We start from the raw sequence: 18,589 nt of genomic DNA on the forward strand, positions 1-18,589 counted from the left end.
ATGTGCAATCAACATAACCCATCTCCAAAAAAAAAAACAAAACAAAAGCAGCAACATAAAGCAAACAAACAGCAATTATGGAAGAGATTATCTAGTAAAATTCTTTTATTTTTAACTGGATGACTGAAGCCCAGGGTAATACAGCGACTTGTCCAATGTTAAACTCCTGGGCATTATGGTAGAGCCAAGGTGATGATATAACTCTGCAGGCTGCAATGACACTATTTAGTTTGTAAGCAAAATGCTTGCAACAGAAAAAAAAAGTCAACCTCGTCACTTTTTCTTTAAGATCTCCAAATGGTCATGAATCATACTGGGCTTCTGTGACAATCTAAATCTGACCCAGGCTTTTCCTTAATACAATAGTTCTCAAACTTGAGCATCTATCAGGGTCAGCTGGTGGCCTTGGTGAAACACAGATTGATGGGCCACATCTCCAGAGTTTCTGATTCAGTAGGTTGAAAGTGGGACTCAATAATTTGCATTTCTGACAAGTTGCCAAATGATGCTGCTGTGCGAAGGATCACACGTTGAGACAACTGCTCTAACATAAAAGGACTTGAACATATTTGTCACCTGATCTGAGTGTGCCTTGCCTCAACGGCAAAATGGGGGTGGAGGATGGATCAGATGATCTCCAACGTGTCCTCCAACTCTAAGTTTGGTATTTGTATATATTCTAGTGAGTGTACTGTAATTCTCAGTACTAATCACTTCAGCCACGGAGGATACCTGCAAACTAATATGGTCATCTGATTTCAGCCATTCTTACCTTCATAAAAGTCATGTACACATTCCTTTTCTTTTATTTTACTACTGTTCTTTACTCCTTCCTCAAAAAATATTTTAATGGCTTAAAAAACTTAGTTACAATTTTAAGGTAACTTATGATATCCCTGACATCTGTGTATATCCGACACATTAATTAAATAATACCCAAGCATGGCTTACGGCATAGTAGCTCAGGCACATACAGCAGAAAGTGAAAAACGCACTCAAGATACATATTACATGAATGATTATTTTAAAGTTACAAAATTAAAAATTGTTACAGACCTTTTGCAAACTTCATAAATATTTTCTTTTTCTTCTGTAACAGTCACTTTGTCTGAAAATCTCCACTGCGAAGAGAATATGGTTAAGAAGTACAAGTGAGTATCTCTGTAACTCATATTAAGCTATGAGGTATACCAGATTTATTAGAATGTATACGATGTTAATTAAGCAAGTAGCTTATGGCTAACCTGGAAAACAATTCTATGCTACATTATTTAAAATATTGAAAATTGACTTAAAATTTTCTACTGTTGCTTAAGAGAAAAACTAATATAAATCAATACGTTTTCTCAGTTTTTGATATCACCTTTAATTATACAAGCCAACGTTTCAAATTATTATGGACAATTAAAGTTATGCTTCTTTTCATTCAGAAAAAAGCTCTGAGTGATTTTTATTTTTAGGTGGTATTTATGAACAGAAATTTATTTTTCATTAGAAACATTTCTATGTATGTATTTAAAATGCTGCTATACTTAAAACACTTCACAATTAGTGTTTTGAGAGTTGTGATTTTTCCAATTATAAAAAAGCGATACATGCTGAAATATTAAACTTTTGAAACAACAGGCACCAAGAAAAAAAACCTCAAATGACCCATCACTTTAGCAGTCAGAAATTACCACTTAATATTTTACTTTGTATTCTTCTAGTCTTTTTTATTTTATTATTTAAAAATTGTTTTCCAGTTTTACCGAGAAATAATTGATGTCCATCACTGTACAAGTTTAGGGCATACAGCATGATGGATTAATTTACATATATTGTTAAGTGATGACCATAAAAGGTTCAGGTAACATCCATCATCTCTTATAGATACAATAAAAAAAAAAAGAAAAAAATTTCTCCTTGTGATGAGAACTCTTAGGATTATCAACTAGTCTTTTCTAAAGTACATAACCATATTTTACAATAATGGTACACACTCTATATACTATTAGAACCCTTAGGAAGAAAACCATAAAAATCAACTGAGCAACATGTAACATTAACAAGTAGAAAGATACACCCTGTTTCTGGATGAGAATGTTAAAGATGCTAATTCCCACCAAATTAATTTATACATTTTAAAAACCACAATCAGAGTTTAGAGCAGTCTTAGAAGAATGTAAGAACACTTAAAAAGATTTTAGGGGCTGGCCCGGTGGCGTAGCAGTTAAGCTTGCACATTCCACTTCGGGGCCTGGGGTTTGCCGGTTCGGATCCCAGGTGTGGACATGGCACCGCTTGGCAAGCCATGCTGTGGTAGGCGTCCCACATATAAAGTAGAGGAAGGTGGGCACGGATGTTAGCTCAGGGCCAGTCTTCCTCAGCAAAAAGAGGAGGATTGGCAGCAGTTAGCTCAGGGCTAATCTTCCTCAAAAAAAAAAATAAAGTAAAATAAAGATTTTAGGTTTATAATACATCTTAGTAACTTTTAAAGCAAGCCTTCCTTACTATTTTTATTTTTCAAATAATTAACAGTGTGGTATCAGTACAGGACCTGAGCATCGGTGAAACAAAAGAGGAGTAAAGGAATAGGTCCATATATAAAAATTTGAAAATATTAAAGATGGCATTTAAAATCTGTGAGGAAATGATTCAATAAATGGTAGTAGAATAACAGGTTAGTCAACTGGATTGAAAATAAGCTTTGTACCAACTCATCATATGCCAAAACACTTTTTAGGTCCACTAAAGATGTAAATTAAAAAATAAATACCGAAAGTAGCAAAAATAAAATAAAGGTGAATATTTATACAATTCGGAGGGTGGAGAAAACCTAAATATGGCAGAAACTATGAATTATAGTATCAACAAGTTTGAATACAAACATTTTAAATGTTTTCATACGCTAAGAGAATAATACAAAGTACACAAAAGCCATCTATCAAAATAAAAAAAGAAAGGTGACATTATTTCTACATTCTTTCTGCCAAGGTAAATTTTAGATTTAGGTTGATAAAAAAGTTTAAACATAAAAACACTAGAAGAAAATATGGGAGAAAATTTTTAGTCTTGAAATGGGGGAGAGTTTGTCTAAATGCAAACATCATAAAAGAAAACTGATAGATTTGACTAAGTAAAAATAAAAAGCTCCTTAAAGATAAAAAGTTCCTAAACTAAGTCAAAACACAAATGAAAAACAGGAAAAAGTATGGCAACATATGACAAAGAACAAATATGTCTATATACAAAAACTTCCCACAAATAAAAAAAGATCAAAATCCCAGAAGAAAAACAGGCAAAGGACATGAAAAGGAAGTTCACAGAAAAAAATATAAATGGCTTTTAACATACTAAAAGATGTTTAACTAAACTCATAACAGAAAAGCAAAGTAAAACTAAAAGTCATTTGTAAAAATAGATGGACAAAAATTTAAAAATTCTAATACTGAGTTGGTGAGTGTACAGGGAGAAACTGGCATTTTCATCCAGTGTTGCTGGAAGAATAATCAAAGCATTCTCTACGTAGCCCAATCTGACAGTTCTACTTCTAAGGATTAATCCAAAAATACTTCACATACGCAAAATGCCTTATGCTCAAGGATGCATAATGTAGCAATATTTAAATAGCAAAAACGAGAACAAACCAAGTGTCCATCAATAGTGGTACTTATTGAATGAGTCTATACATACAGTGGATAATTATACAATTATAAAAACAAGGCATCATTATAAACATTGAAAAGAAACAATCTCCATTATATACGAAGTCAAAAAAAGCAAGATAAAGAATGGTATGCTACCATTTGTATAAAATTAAGAAGGATACACAATAACTCCACTTTGACAGATGGGAGAGTATCTCTTATTGGGCTAATCTTTCTGCAGGTAACAACTATAAACCCTAGATAAAATATAAAAAGTCTCTGTCTGAAAACACTGGAAAGATATGAAAAGCAGGCAGAATCTGGAGGGAAGTCTATACTTGGAAGGAGGGAATGACACTGGGTAACTGTCCTGTTTTTATGGCTTTATTTATGAAGGCAGGCCCTAGTTGGAACCACTTGGGAAGGCCAAAAATTTGCCCTACTGACACAAAGAACCAGAAGACAGAGTTTTCTCTTAGGGCCAAGTCAGAAACTGGTTAGTATGGCTGAGAATCCTAGAAAGGAGAGAGTCTATGAAAGGAAGCCCCAAAATCTGCTTATAAACTTGGTCTAAGTCTCTAGCTGACCCCTGAACTATACCTATGTAAGGCAGACTGCAAACAGCCCAGCTAAGACTAAAAGAACTGAACAAAGATTTCAACTGCTTGCTACCATAGGGGAGTAATGTGGAGGCTGAGTTCACCCAAGCTAAAACCTAAGCATGCAATTTCAACATAGCCCAGGACCTGAAGACTAGGGCATTTATCCCAGAGAAATTAAAAATTAGGTTTGTGCAAAAACCTGTACATGAATGTTTATAGCAGTTTTATTTGTAATAGCTCCAAATTAGAAACAACCCTGATGTCCTTCAATGAATGAATAGCTAAATAAACTGTGGTAACCCATACTATGGAGTATTGGTAAGCAATAAAAATGAATGAACTAGTGATACATGCAACAGACTTGATGAATATCCAGAGGATTATGCTGAGTGAAAAAAAACAATCTGAAGAGGTTACATACTATATGATTCCATTTATGTAACATTCTTGAAATGACAAAATTATAGAAATGGAGAACAGATTAGTGGTTGTCAAAGATTAAGGAGGAGTAAGGGATAGGAGGGAAAAAAGTAGGCATGGCTATAAAAGGGTAACATGAGGGATCCTTGTAGTGATGGAAGTGTTCTGTATCTCTTCTGTATTAATACCAACATTCTGACTGTGATATTGTATAATAGTTTTGCAACGTTACCATTGGGGGAAAGTGGGTAAAGGGTACATGAGACCTCTCTATATTATTTCGTATAACTGCATATGAATCTACAATGATCACAAAATTAAAAGAAATGTGGGATGCCACTAAAGCAGTATTTATAGACAAATTTATAGGATTAAATACCTCTTTTAGAAAAATAAGGGAAGCTTCCAATCAGTGACCTCAGCTACAACCTTAAGAAACTACAATTAAAAGCCAATTAAAAGCAAAGTAAGCAGAAGAAAGGAGAAAATAATGATCAGAACAGAAATCAGCGATATAGAAAACAGCAAAGCAAGAGAGAAAAAAATCAATAAAATCCAAAGCTGGTTCTCTTGGAATAGTAATAATATTAATAATCTTCTAGCCAACCTCCAGTGAATCTACATTTATTTCAAAATACCAAAATTACAGAGATGAAGAACAGACTAATGATTGTAAGGTTAGGGATGTTAGGGGCAGGGAGGGAGGTGTGACTAAGGGGTAGCCTAGGGAGATCTTTGTAGTGATGGAATAATTATCTTGATTGCAGTAGCAGCTACAAAAATCTGCACACTTGATAAAAAACACAGAGCTACATACACTCACTGTACTAATATCAAATTCCTGCTTCTGATATTTCACTTTAAGATGTAACCATAGGGGGAAACTGGGTGAAGAATACCCAGGTCCTCTCTGTACTACTTTTGCAACTTACTGTGAATCTACAATTATTTCAAAATAAAAAGTTAAAAAAAAGTACGCTAGCATTTAAACTATCTGGGGCTCAAAACTAGAATCATTAAGCAATTACTACCATGGTAAACTGGTAAACCTAAAAATTGTTACATATGGATTCTAGGTATAACTAATACACAGAAGAAAGAAAAAATAAAAATAAGGTCTCTGGAAAGACAGAAAAAATATATACATACACACACACATACACATACATATAAGATCAGTAAGAAAGCATTTCCAAAAATTCACAGGAAACCATATACCAAAGCAGAAAACTTATTCCTAAAATGTAAGGTGGGAGAGAAACGGATAAAGTTCATTAAGTCCCAAATTTGGGGCCAGATATCCTAAGACAAGTATTATTGACTGGGTCACGTATTTTCTAAGGAGCTGGTCCTTTGAAGCTTACCATGGTATAAGAATAAATGTATCACCCCACTTCCCTTAAACAAATCCAAGAAATCTTACCATGTGAGGGAACAGCCAAACAATTCTGCGGATTATTTTTAAAAGAGTTAACATTGAAAACAAGTTGACATCTTTAAAATTTTTATAGTGTTAAGAACTCAGTGAATTCTGACAAACACGTCCTAAAATCTTTCCTTCCAGGAATGGATGGATTAAATCTTTTCCTCAACTTTAAGTAGAACAGAGTACAAATCGTTTCTTTTATTTTTTAAAAATACTTCAGAGTAAGGGTTGGCATGCTAAGGCCTGCAGGCTGCCTGTTTTTGTAAATATTTATTTGAACATAGCAATCACTATTTATTTACACACTGTGTATGGCTTCTTTCTTGCTACGATGGCAGAGATGAACGGTTGCAACAGCAACCATATGGTCCACAAAGCCATACAGGTGTTTATTATCTAGTCCTTTAAAGAAAAGGTTTGCTTGGGGCCGGCTCCGTGGCCAAGTGGTTAAGTTTGCACGTTCCGCTGTGGTGGCCCAGGGTTCAGATCCTGACATGGCACCGCCCGTCAGGCCACCTTGAGGCGGCGTTCCACATCCCACAACTAGAAGGACCTGCAACTAAGATATACAACTATGTACGGGGGGGTGGGGAGATAAAGCAGGAAAAAAAAAAAAAAAAGAAAAGGTTTGCTGATTCTTGCAAGGGACTCTGCTGTGTGACCTTGGACAAGATACTGACTCTAAGTCTCAGTTTCTTTATCTGTAAAAGAAAATAACAGTACACACCTTATGTGCAGTAAAAGAGGAACTCAGCAAGTCCAGGTTGTCTACACACCGTACATTAAAGGTTTCACTTGCTCCTGGGAGGTAACTTCTAAGCTCTTGGACTACACTGCCTGATAAGTGTGTCTTTGTTTACCTGGGGCCTGGGACCAGACAGCTAATGATGTGTAGTTTATGGTAGGGGGTGGTGGGCCACTCCAGATGGTCTATACTAACAACACCATTTATGGTGGGGGCCTGGGGCCATGTGGTAAAAGCCTGACCTCTGGAGGGTCTGGAGATTCAGTGATTAAGGTCAGCCACACAGGTGGTCAGCCATGCCTATGTGACTAACCCCAATAAAAAGCCTGACCAGGGTTTGGGTAAGCTCCTCTGGCTGGCAATATTCTGTGTGTTACCATGCATCACTGCTGAGTGAAGCAAGTAGTGTCCACACGACTCTACTGGGAGAGGACAACTGGAAGCTTGTGCCTGGTTTCTCCTGGACTCTACCCTATGTGACTCTTCTGTTTGCTGATTTTAATCTGTTCTTTCACTGTAATAAACTGTAACCTCCAGTATAACAGCTTTGTTAACCTCTGTGAATTCTTCTAGCAAATCACTGAACCTGAGGATGGTCTTGGGGACTCCTGAACAGCACTCATTACATTATAGGGATAAATGTGATAACCAGTGCTAGGTGTTTAGCAGTGGCTGGCTGGCATTTAATAAAGGCTTAATATATACTGGCCGTTATCATTATCAAACCATTAAGAAAGCACTTTGTGAGATTTTTATTCATGTTTACTCGGACACTTCTAGCACTTAAAGAATATTTTCAAATGATGTTCACATTCAATATTCGTTGAACAATTATTTGTGTTATTACTCTGTATCAGCCACTGCTCTAGGGGCTGGAGATTCAGTAGTAAGCAAAATGGACAAAAATCCTTGCCTTCATGGAGTTTCATTCTAGCAGGAAGATACAAAGATAAATAAGTAAATGGATAGGATGTTTGATCATGATAAGTACAAGAAAGGGGGATATGAAATGTTGGGAGAAGGGAGAACCCTGAAAATTTAGGTTGGATGGCCAGGGAAGGTCTCTCTGAGAACACAAAATTTGAGTAAAGATGTGAAGCAAATAAGAGAGCCAGCTATAACGTCTTTTAGAAGAACATTCCAGGTAGATAAAATGGCAAAGACAAAGGCCTTGAGGTGGGACATACCAAAGTCTGGTATGTTCCAAGAACAGCAAGGAGGCTAGTGCAGTTAGAGTGAAATGGATAAGGAGAGGAGCAGAAGAGATCAGAGAGGTAACAAGGTGGAAAGGGGTACAGGGAACAGATACAGGGTCTTGTAGGTTATGGTGAGGACTTTGGCTTTGAATCTGAATGACATTAGAAGCCATTGGAGAGTTGGAAGCAGAATAATGACATGATCTAACTTATGCTGTGTTGAGAATAAACTATAAGAGGACAAGATTAGAAGCAGGATATCTGTCAGGAGGCTACTGCAATAATTCAGGCAAGACCTGATACCAGCCTGGGCCTGTGTAGTGCTGGTGTGGGTGATGAAAACTAAACAGTTTCTAGACATCATCTGAAGGTAAAGCCAGCAGGATTTCCTTACAGTCTGGATACAGAGAAAAAGTAAGAAAATCCAAAGTTTTGAGCCTGAGTAATTATAAAGGATGGAGCTGCCATTAAGACAGAAGGAGAAGATGACAGGAAGAGCTGGTCTGTAGTAGGGGAAGGGACATATAAAAGGAGTTCAGTTTTGAACATGTTATATTTGAGACAGCAATTTGGATATCCAAGTGGAAAAATCAGTAGGCCACTAGACAGAAAGGTCTGCAGCCCAGAGACGAAGTTCAAGCTGGAGATACAAATTTGAGAATCTTAGCCCCCAGATGGTATTTAATGCAATGAGGTTAGCTGAGACCATCTAAGGAGCAAATCTAGATAGGAAAAAAGAACAGATTCATGGTCTAGGCTCTGGGTCACTCTAATATGTAGAGGTCAGGGAGATCAGGAGAGATCAGCAAAATCAACTGGGAAGCTGCAGAGAGAAAGGCAGAAAGTAAAGCAGGCAAGTATGTTTATGGAAGTCAAGTGAAAAAAGTGTTTCAAGGAAAGAGTGATCAATTGTGTCAAATATGTTTGATAGGTTAAGTAAGATTAAGACTGAGATGCGTCCCTTAGATTCAGCAACAAGGAGGTAACTGGAGAGTTTCAGAAGGGTAGTTTTGGTGGAGGTGAAGGCGGATATCTCTGGAAAGGGTTCAAGAGAACTAGGGGAAGGAAACTGGAGATAGCGGGTAGAGACAAGCCTTTTGAGAAGTAGGATGACAGCTGAAAAGGAAAAGGGGACCTGAAAGGTTTTCTTTGTTTCGTTTGAAGATGGGAGAAAAGCATGTCTATATGTTGAAGAGAAACATCCAGTAATGATAGAAGAATTACTGGAATAATATTTTAAGAGAGAAGAGATGGCCTCTAGCACAGTGCAGGGAATAGCCTTGGCTAGTTCATACACTGTAACAGAAAAGAAGCTAGAGTTTTGGGACCAGATGCAGGTAGGTGGGCTAATATATTGGTGGGAACTTAGGAAGTTCTTTTCCAATTACTCCAATTTTCTTGGTGAAGTAGGAAACTAGGTCCTTAGCTGTGAGGAGGAATAAGGAGAAAGAAGAAAATATGAAATAGTTGCCTAGGGGTCAAATTATGCAAAAGGTTAAGACAACCATACACATTATCTGGCAGAAAACAGAACAAACTTGATACCCCAAATTTCCCCCATATCATATACCAGTGGTATGTTCCACCCTCTAGGTAGGTTTAGCTCCAATTCCTATGCCTTCTACACCTGTGGTTGAATAACTGATGCTTACATTCATAGCCCTAAGGTATTACGATAATCTAAAATTTCAAAGATCAAATGATATTCAACACTTTGTGTTTAACAAGGAAGGAAAATATGTAACAATTCAGAAAGACTTACACAGGTTTGAGGTTTTTTTAGTTTTTCAGGATACCAAAAAAAGCTAAATATATAATTAAAGAGTACACCTTATTTTCCCAGACAAGCGAAACTCTATTAATACTGTGCTTATGCAAACCATCAAGCAACGTATCCCAAGGCTAGAACGATGTGATTCTTTTACTCAATAAAAAGGAGTTAACACTTGTCACCTGACAGCACTGTTAAGATGAATTTCTGTATTACCACTATAGACCAAGAAATAAGAAAATGCAGAAGATTCCTTAGTACCTTTTCATCCAAATCTGAACTATTCATGTGTTCGCTGAAGTCTCCCAGTTTTTCATTTTCAGAGATCTCATTAGTAACTTCTCCTAAGAAAATGTTTGCACCTTTGGAATCACGTTTTATCTCATTTGCTGAAAAGAAATAACATTCACCTGTAGAAACTTTAAACAGCAAAATAACCAAGTCATTCAAAGATTGTTCTAAAAATGAGTTAGAATTCAGAGACTCTTTTAAAGTCCAATGTGACAAATATGAAGTAGAGTTTTCAGCAAATCACACAATTATTCCTCCCTCTCTATCAAAATAACTCCTGTATGCAGTATAAAAAGAACTGGCAAGGCAAAATTATGACATATCAAGATAAATTTAAGAATGTTTCTTGATCATGTCCAGCTATTTTCAATATTTTTAAAACTTGAAAGTTAAAGTAAAACTAACTTTCAGATTAAGTTATTTCCTGTGAAGTAAAAATCCATATATTTAAACTTATTGCTAGCTATTAATTATAAAAAATTTTAAAAAGGACTCATTTAACATGCGCTAAAGCTTAAATATATATTTCAAGTCAAAATAAGGCTACAAAAATTGCTAAGGTCAATTATCTATCTTTTGTAGATAAAGCCTAACAAAGTTGTTTACTAAATAGTCAAATGGAAAATTTCTCAAAATCTGATCTGCCAACCAGGCAATTAAAGCCGAGAAAAACTGACAAACTGTAAAACATATGGTTAACAGACTCTAAAACGAAAAGCTTCCTATTTTAATGAATTCATTTTGACTAGGCTTGAATGGAGATATAAAAAGATACTTCTTTTTATATTGCATATTCTGAAAATGTCGAATTTTACCTGCTGACAAGGAAGCACAGATCTCTGACTTCATCAAACCAGGATCCAGTACAGGAAGTTCTCTATTATAAAGCAAACAGAGCTTAAACATTACAACATATTCTATGCAAAACTATCCACTTCTCCAAACGTACAATACCAGCTGTAGCAGCTGGTAAACATCAGCTCAAGTTCTCCACAAACTGAGTACTATACTGGGACTCAGAACTCACTACACCCAAGCAGATTCCTCATTTGGTTCTTTAATTACATATGCCACAATTGTTAGGGAGTGGTGCCATTCAAACTCTGTTTTCAGAGAGAACCAGGTGACATATACCAAGCATTTAAAAAAATTTTAAAGTATTACACCAATATAAGACAATGTTTAACTTCTACTCTCAAGCATGTGTATGTATGTCTTACTGCCAATGTAAAAAGAAGAAAAGTTTGAGAGCAGTGTGAGAGCTTTTTTTGTAGTCTCTGAAGACAACATATGGTCTAAAAGTCAAGGTTATGGAGATCAGAGTTAGACCAACCTGGGTTCAAATATTGTTCTGCCACTTACTGTGTCAACATTATTTAACTTTTTTGAGTCTATCTGTAAAATGAGAATACCACCTACCCACAAGGTTATTGTGAGGATTAAATGAGATAAAATGTCCTTAAAACAAATAGCATAGGCTCAACAAATGAAAACTACATCTATAGGAGCCACTCAAAAACAAATGGCCTAACGCTATTCCAATTTTAGAAACTTAGACAAAACTACATAAAAGTACACAGAATAAAATATAATAAACACCCATAATCCCACCATTTATTCATTTAATAAATCGGTTTTATTAAACCTATCCTACAGCTCTATAACTGCTCATTAGTTAAGGATTACTTCCTAGCCAAGAAAGAGGAAAACAAAACATAACATTTTATATATATCATTCTTTGAAGTCTTTGGAAAACATGAGGTATTTCCCCCCTGACACAGACCCTAGAAACAACCAGAAGTATACAACTTACATGGGAAAATAATAAAACAGAAGACATATATGTAGGCAAATCTCCTCCCCCAATTCCAATGTCTTCAGACTTCTATCTGTCTACTAGAATATCTCCATTTCAGTATTTCAAAGGTCTCCTCAACTCAACATGTCTAAATTTGACCTCATGACCAGCACCTATCCGTGATCCTGACCCTCCATGTAGGAGAACTGTAACACCCCTCTTTGAAATAAGAGTTTCATCCTTAACTCCTATCTCTGCCCTTGCCCTCATCTGATTAATCAATTTTCACTTCCTAAACCTCTCTCAGATTTACTCCCATTTCTGTTTGAAATCATCATGTCCTTTTGGTCTAATTATTAAAATAGTTCCCTGCCAATTTATTCTCCACACCAGAGCTATGATAATTTTAAAAATGTAAATCTGATCAAATTCTCTCTCTACTTAAAAGTCTTTCAGTGAATCCACATGCTCTTAGGATAAAGTTCAAACTCACCGTGAATTCTAGTTTATCTAGGATGGTCTGTTTATGCCTGTAATCCCGGCATATTAATTATTAATAGCTCCCCATTTCTCTCTTAAAAATTTTCCAATTCAGAAGATAAATGCTAGGTCATCCTACTTGTAAAGTCCTTCATAACTGAGCTTTCTGCACATTCTGTAGCTTCATTTCTTGCCACTTGAACCCTAAGTCATGGGACATTGTTTCTGCTGTTCAGTTGTGACATGCTCTTCCCTGTGGGCCTTCATTTAGGCTATTACTTCAATCTACGACAAAATTCTACTCACCTTTGTTCACCTATTGGCTAATTCTTATTCATCCTTCAGTGTTCATCTTAATGTTACTTTGATCAGGAAGCCTTTAACATCTTGCATATCTCCCATCATATTTTATTGTATTTGCTTAATTATTTGCCTCCTTTGATAGACTAAAAGCTCTGTGAGGACAAGGCCCATGTATGTCTAGTTGCTGTCCATATACTCAGCACCTAACATTCTCCTGGCCAGACACTAGGGAGACCCAAATGAAGATGCTTCTCTCCTGTCTTGGAACTCCCGGTATAGGGGGAGGCTCACATCCAAGCAGACATAATACACTGAGATATGCGCCAAGAAAACTATTGGAGAAAATCCCTAGAATAACATCTTAGATGTGATTTGAAGGATAACTGAATGAAAAGAAAGGGACTTTCAGATAAAGAAACATATGCAAAAGGATTCAAGTACATGACATATTATGGAAACAGTGAGCTGCCTGCTGCGCTTATCTTTTATCAGCCTTTCACGTCACTTTCTGTCCCCACCCAACACTCTGGTTGTCAAAAAGAGAATGGATGCAGAGCCACAAAAGAGCCTTAAAAAGCAATGGCAAACAATTTAGACTCTATCCTCAGGTGGCTGAAAGTGACCAAAGCACTGTAAGAAGTCACTAGCAGATCACTTTCTACTTCAGAATATTACCATGGGGAAGGGTATACTAAGAGAGTTCAGGAAGATTAACCAGGAGCTCATTACAATAGGCTAGGAGAAAGATGAAAAGATAGTAGCAGTGAGAATGCAGAGGAAGGAAAAACTGAGATACTAAGGCAATAGCATGAATAGAATTAAGTGACTCAATAAATACAGAAGAATCGAGGGATGTTTTTGTGGTTTCATTTATAAATAGGTATAGCTCCAGACACACAAAAGGTTATTCCTGAAAAAACAAAACAAAACAAAAAACACGAATGGGTATAGCAAGTGTACTGCTTTAATTTCAAAGTATTAAGATAATATTTCTGGTTTAGTTTATAAGTGTGAGGAACTTTTTACAATGAATAACTAACTTACAAGGAAGATAAAATTGTACATGCCATTCTTGTTAGAAGTAATTTAGTTTTTTTGAGACAACAGAGAGGTTAAATTCATGTAAATTAAAAAATAATAACATAAGAAAAATTGTAATCCACATAAATATTTTTCACTGGAGTTTTACATTGGAGTGGAATGTTATAGTTCTGCCTTGCTGGAGTGAAAAGTGAAAAAAAAAAATAAAGTGTAGAGGAAGAAAGGAGAGAAACAGAGACAGATTTGGTGGGGCTAAAGAAGTACAGAGATGCGAAGAGAAGATCTGAGCAAAAAGGAGGGGGGAACAAGAGAGGCTTCTGAGAACTACACAGACTACACCAAGTTTATCCTCTACCATAGCATTTTTCAAGGGGGTGATGAAATTTAATGGGTTTCAACCAGGACTTTTTTTAATAAAACAGAATAAAATACAAAAGATGATATTACATCACTTGTGGTAGGAAAATATTGTTTTTGTAAATCTACTGTTTCACATATTCATAGGCATGTACCGAATTGTAATGTAAAATGTATCTGTACTACAGGGAATTGACAAAAAGGTTTGAAGATGACTGCTCTAGAATAATTACTAGAATAACAAGTCTGAAAACTATTGCCCAAGAAAAATTCAGAATGTTATTGCTTCCTTTTGAGATGCTAACTAGCTGACTGTGGTCAATGTTCATTTATCTATACATTCACATACTCTGTTTCTGAAAAGGACTGCCACATATTTCTAGACTAGGGCAATTATTCTGCAGATAGCAGTGGGCAAAAGCAGCGAAATATTACAGTATCCAATTCACTCGGCCAGAGTTTCCCTAGCCTGATGATAGGTGCTATGTCTCCTGATATTACAAATGATTACTCCATCAAGTACAATACCACATATTCCACCAAAGACAAGAAACAATTGTTTATGTGGCTTGAAAGAGAAAAAAGTAAAAATCAGAAGGACACTTCTTCATACTGTCCCACCTGCTCCTTTAAAGAGGAGGAAGACATGAGAGAGGAAAGGGATCAAAAGCAAAATGTTTTGTGGCAGTCTGTAGAGTAATCAAATTAAAGCCACAGAAAGAAGCAAAATACCACTCTTCCAGTATGCTGTTTTGGGGAGGAGACAGACTTTGCAGCAGGTTGCCCTGGGTTCAGATCCCAGCTCTGATACCTCCTAGCTGCTTGTCCTTTGGAAATTTAATTACTTTGGCTCAGTTTTAAACAGGGCCAGTTTCAACCTCAGAATTGTTCCACTAAATGCAATAATATAAATAGTTTATCTAGCATACGGTAGACACCAAATATTAGTTCTTACAATTAAGTGTAAAATTTTGCACTACAGTTAGTGCCTCAGATATTCAGTGAAAAGGGAGAATGGACCAAGGTAAGCTTCTTAAAAGACAGGCCAAGGAGTCTAAATATATGAGTGAGAGAAAGAGAATGAGCTTTACTTTTGCTGGAAACTGGACTTTTTGTCATTTGGTATGGTAAAACTGGTGATTACTACTCTAGAAGGCCAATCTCTTGGGAAACAAACTGAGCTTAAATCAGATCCTGAGAAAGTAAATGGGGTTGATTACTCGAGATGACATAATCTGTCCGGGATAGACCCATGCTAGACATGGATCTAATGGGATTCACATATCTGGGCAAAAGTGGTAAGCTTGTATTTTCTGTGCATTGGTGCCAGGAATTTTCCCCCATAGAAGTTTGTGTTTGTTATTTACCAGCTCTAGAATATACAATGGTTCTTTACGGATTTAAGTCCAAGTTGCAAAGGTGGTATAACAGCTCCTCACTGATCACCAGCATCAATTCTGTACTGAGCTCAAATTTTGCTGCCTAACTTTCCAACCTTCTTAATTGGGCATCACCCTACTTATCAAATCTTATTTCCCATTATTTTTCATCATCTATTTGCTTTAGAAAGAAAGGACTCACTGTCACCGTTTACACATATATTCCAATCTAGATGCCTGAGAAATAGCCTACAATATAGTAGGGATTGAAACCTTAATTCTCTCCCCTGACTCAATGCATGAGGGACTGGGCTTACAAAGGTAAATGAGACACGCACATTTCCTACTCTCAAGAAGTCCAACAATTTAAGAGAAATGTAAATTATATTATCATGAAATCAGTGCCATAAGTGAGGTAGCAAAAGGTGCTAGGGGAACAGAGAAGGGCTCCTAACTCTGCCTGAAGGAGTCAGGAAATGCTTCATATCTACCCTACACAACCGTATTCAACTTACCTTTACCTTTTGCTTATATTCTCATTATTTTTATTCCCCCACCAAATTTTTTTCCTTCTTCCCCTTTGTTAACCTAAATCAATCCACACTTCAAGGATCAGTACAAATTTTGTCTTTTCCAAGATTCCCTTTCATCGCTCTTTTATATATACTAGTATTCTTAGTACCTTAGCTTATATATTTTTGTTTCAAACATATTAGTTTCCCCCTCAGCTATATAGTAATTCTCTTGAATATCTGGCAGATTCTTAAAAATCTAAATAATCCACTGTATAGTATCACTCAACTGATATTTTAGCATATAATAAAATCATGATTGAAGGTAATCCTATGTCCTAGTACAGTTTAACTGTCCAGCAGCAACTGTCATAGACATTCTCAGATCTCCAACTATACTTACAGGCTAATTCAAAAGTTTTACTAATTCCACCCATTATATATTTCCAAGATCATCAGTATAAGTCTTAGTGAACTAGTTCTAATATGCTTCTAATGCTTTGGATTTTAACAGAGATTTTCCCCACTGCAGAGATTGACCATGAACAAGCATTCTAACGTAACTTAATCACCTCACAAATTCTCCCTAACCAGATCTGAGTATCCTTCCCCCAACAATGAAATCAACTCAGGTTTGCCTTCCTGTTTTTGCAATAAGAGGCAGTCCAGAACTTTAGGCACTATCTAATCTTCCCATCTTTAATTTCCATTCCTATAAAATAGAAATTGCACCATGCTCCAACCTGTTAGTGTTTTAGAGTGAAGAAAAAGGAGTATATGAACTAGCAACTGATTAGTAAAAAGGACAGAGGTGAAATCTGAAATTATATTTTAAGCTTCATTTAGTTCTAGAACGATTAACAACTTTCTGTGTAACTATTAGGCCCTCTGGTTATTGTGCGTCCATTTTTCTCTGTTAAGGTTTATCCTTGCACTGTGGATGATTGTAAAACTGCTATTTCCAGTGCAGGAAAAAAAATATTAAAATAAGTACTTAGAAAAATTCCAAGTTCAGTTAAAAACCAAAATTTCAAATGTAGATATGAAAGAAAAAGAAGAGCCAATAAAAGTATAATTGGTGCTTTTGAAGTGAAGGGAAATGAAGTTCAAAGACAGTAACAGAAAAATTATCTGAAGTAAATATGATACTGAAAACCAAAATGGTTCACCTTGTCCAGGAAAAACTGACACATAATTCCCAGCCCCAAGAAAGAAAGTAGGAAGGACAAAGAAAAAAAAGAAGGCAGTTTAGAGAGAGGCAGTAGAGAATTAGTTTGGCCTCAGACTTTTCCACTTTACAACACTCAAAGCCAGAAAGTAGGGAGGAATGACTACACAGTTGTGAGGAGGAAAAACGTAAACTTAGAATTTTATACCCAATTTCCTCTTAGACAACAGTCATCTATGCACACAAGACCTTAGGGAACACAGCAATCACAAACCCTTCTTGAAAAAAACATTGCCCTGAAATCTAGCCAACTAAGAAATTAATCAACTAGTCAAGATTAAAGTAAAAAAGATTGGTGGCAAGGACTGGATCAGTTTAAATACAGAACTAAGAGTTAAGAGTCTTTGGGACTTCAGATTATTGAAGAGAATATAAATAGCACAAGGCTCAACAATATAAAACATTTTTAACAAAAATGTGGGGGGCAAGATTGGGAGAAAAACTGAACGTATACTGATATGTTCATCTTTCATGTCAGGAAAGCAAATGCTACTGTCAGAAGTTAGAACATGATTTTTAAAAGTCATGATGATAAAACTCAAAGTTTTAAATAATCTTTCTTATTAACCTGACAGAGCCCTTTAGGAACTAATTTCTTGTAGTAGAGAAGTATACTGATTCAGTAATTTCTTTAGTTTCATTTTCATTCCCCCACACCCCAATTAAGTGTAAATAAAATGAAATATTTTTAGTAAAAAAGACAGCATGATCCAATTTTTCTAAAATTATATCCATGTATATACCTCGATAGACATCTGGAATGATGCATACAGATTGTTAGCAATTAATTTGCTGTTTTGGGTGGCGGAAGTCTCCCCCTTTTACACTTTTAATATAATGAACACGTATCATTTTTACAAAATCAGTCATTATTCTAAGGAGAAAACAAAGAATGAAAACCGAAATTCCTGTCCAAGTCACATTTCTCTCTTTCTACCTTTGGCTGTAACTCATTATCAACATCTTGTTAGCTAAGAGAGATGTTTGCTCTTGAACCCAAGATTTGCTCTAATTTCCCTTTGTGTTCCTCAAAGGAAGCATGGTATAACACGAATTAAAATCACTTTAAATAACTACCTTTTATTGAGTCCTTACTACTCTCCCAGTGCCATGCCAAAACCTTTCCCATCCATTCTTTTTTTTTTTGAGGAAGCTTAGCCCTGAGCTAACATCTGCTGCCAATCCTCCTCTTTTTGCTGAGGAAGACTGGCCCTGAGCTAACATCCTCTATTTTATATGTGGGACACCTACCACACCATGGCTTACCAAGTAGTGCCATGTCCACACCCAGGATCTGAACTGGTAAACCCCAGGCTGCCGAAGGAACGTGAGAACTTAACCACTGTGCCACTGGGCTGACCCCTCCCTTCCATTCTTTGATTTAATCCTCACAACCCTGAGGCAAGTACC

The 18,589-nt window shown here is 36.2% G+C and overlaps 1 protein-coding gene across 2 annotated transcripts in view; it reads right to left on the minus strand.

Annotated features, from left to right (window-relative positions):
- TOPAZ1 (testis and ovary specific TOPAZ 1) overlaps positions 1–18,589 on the minus strand; it is an 80,869-nt gene that overhangs the window by 57,651 nt on the left and 4,629 nt on the right. For both annotated transcript variants that reach the window (XM_070575687.1, XM_008527987.2), the window contains 3 exons: positions 10,896–10,957; positions 10,051–10,178; positions 1,057–1,121 (listed from right to left, as the gene is read on the minus strand). In XM_070575687.1, coding sequence (XP_070431788.1) covers positions 1,057–1,121; positions 10,051–10,178; positions 10,896–10,957 — 255 coding nt within the window. The remainder of the gene's footprint in view (positions 1–1,056; positions 1,122–10,050; positions 10,179–10,895; positions 10,958–18,589) is intronic.

Source organism: Equus przewalskii, chromosome 15 (genome assembly GCF_037783145.1).
Source record: "Equus przewalskii isolate Varuska chromosome 15, EquPr2, whole genome shotgun sequence".
NCBI lineage: Eukaryota > Metazoa > Chordata > Mammalia > Perissodactyla > Equidae > Equus > Equus przewalskii.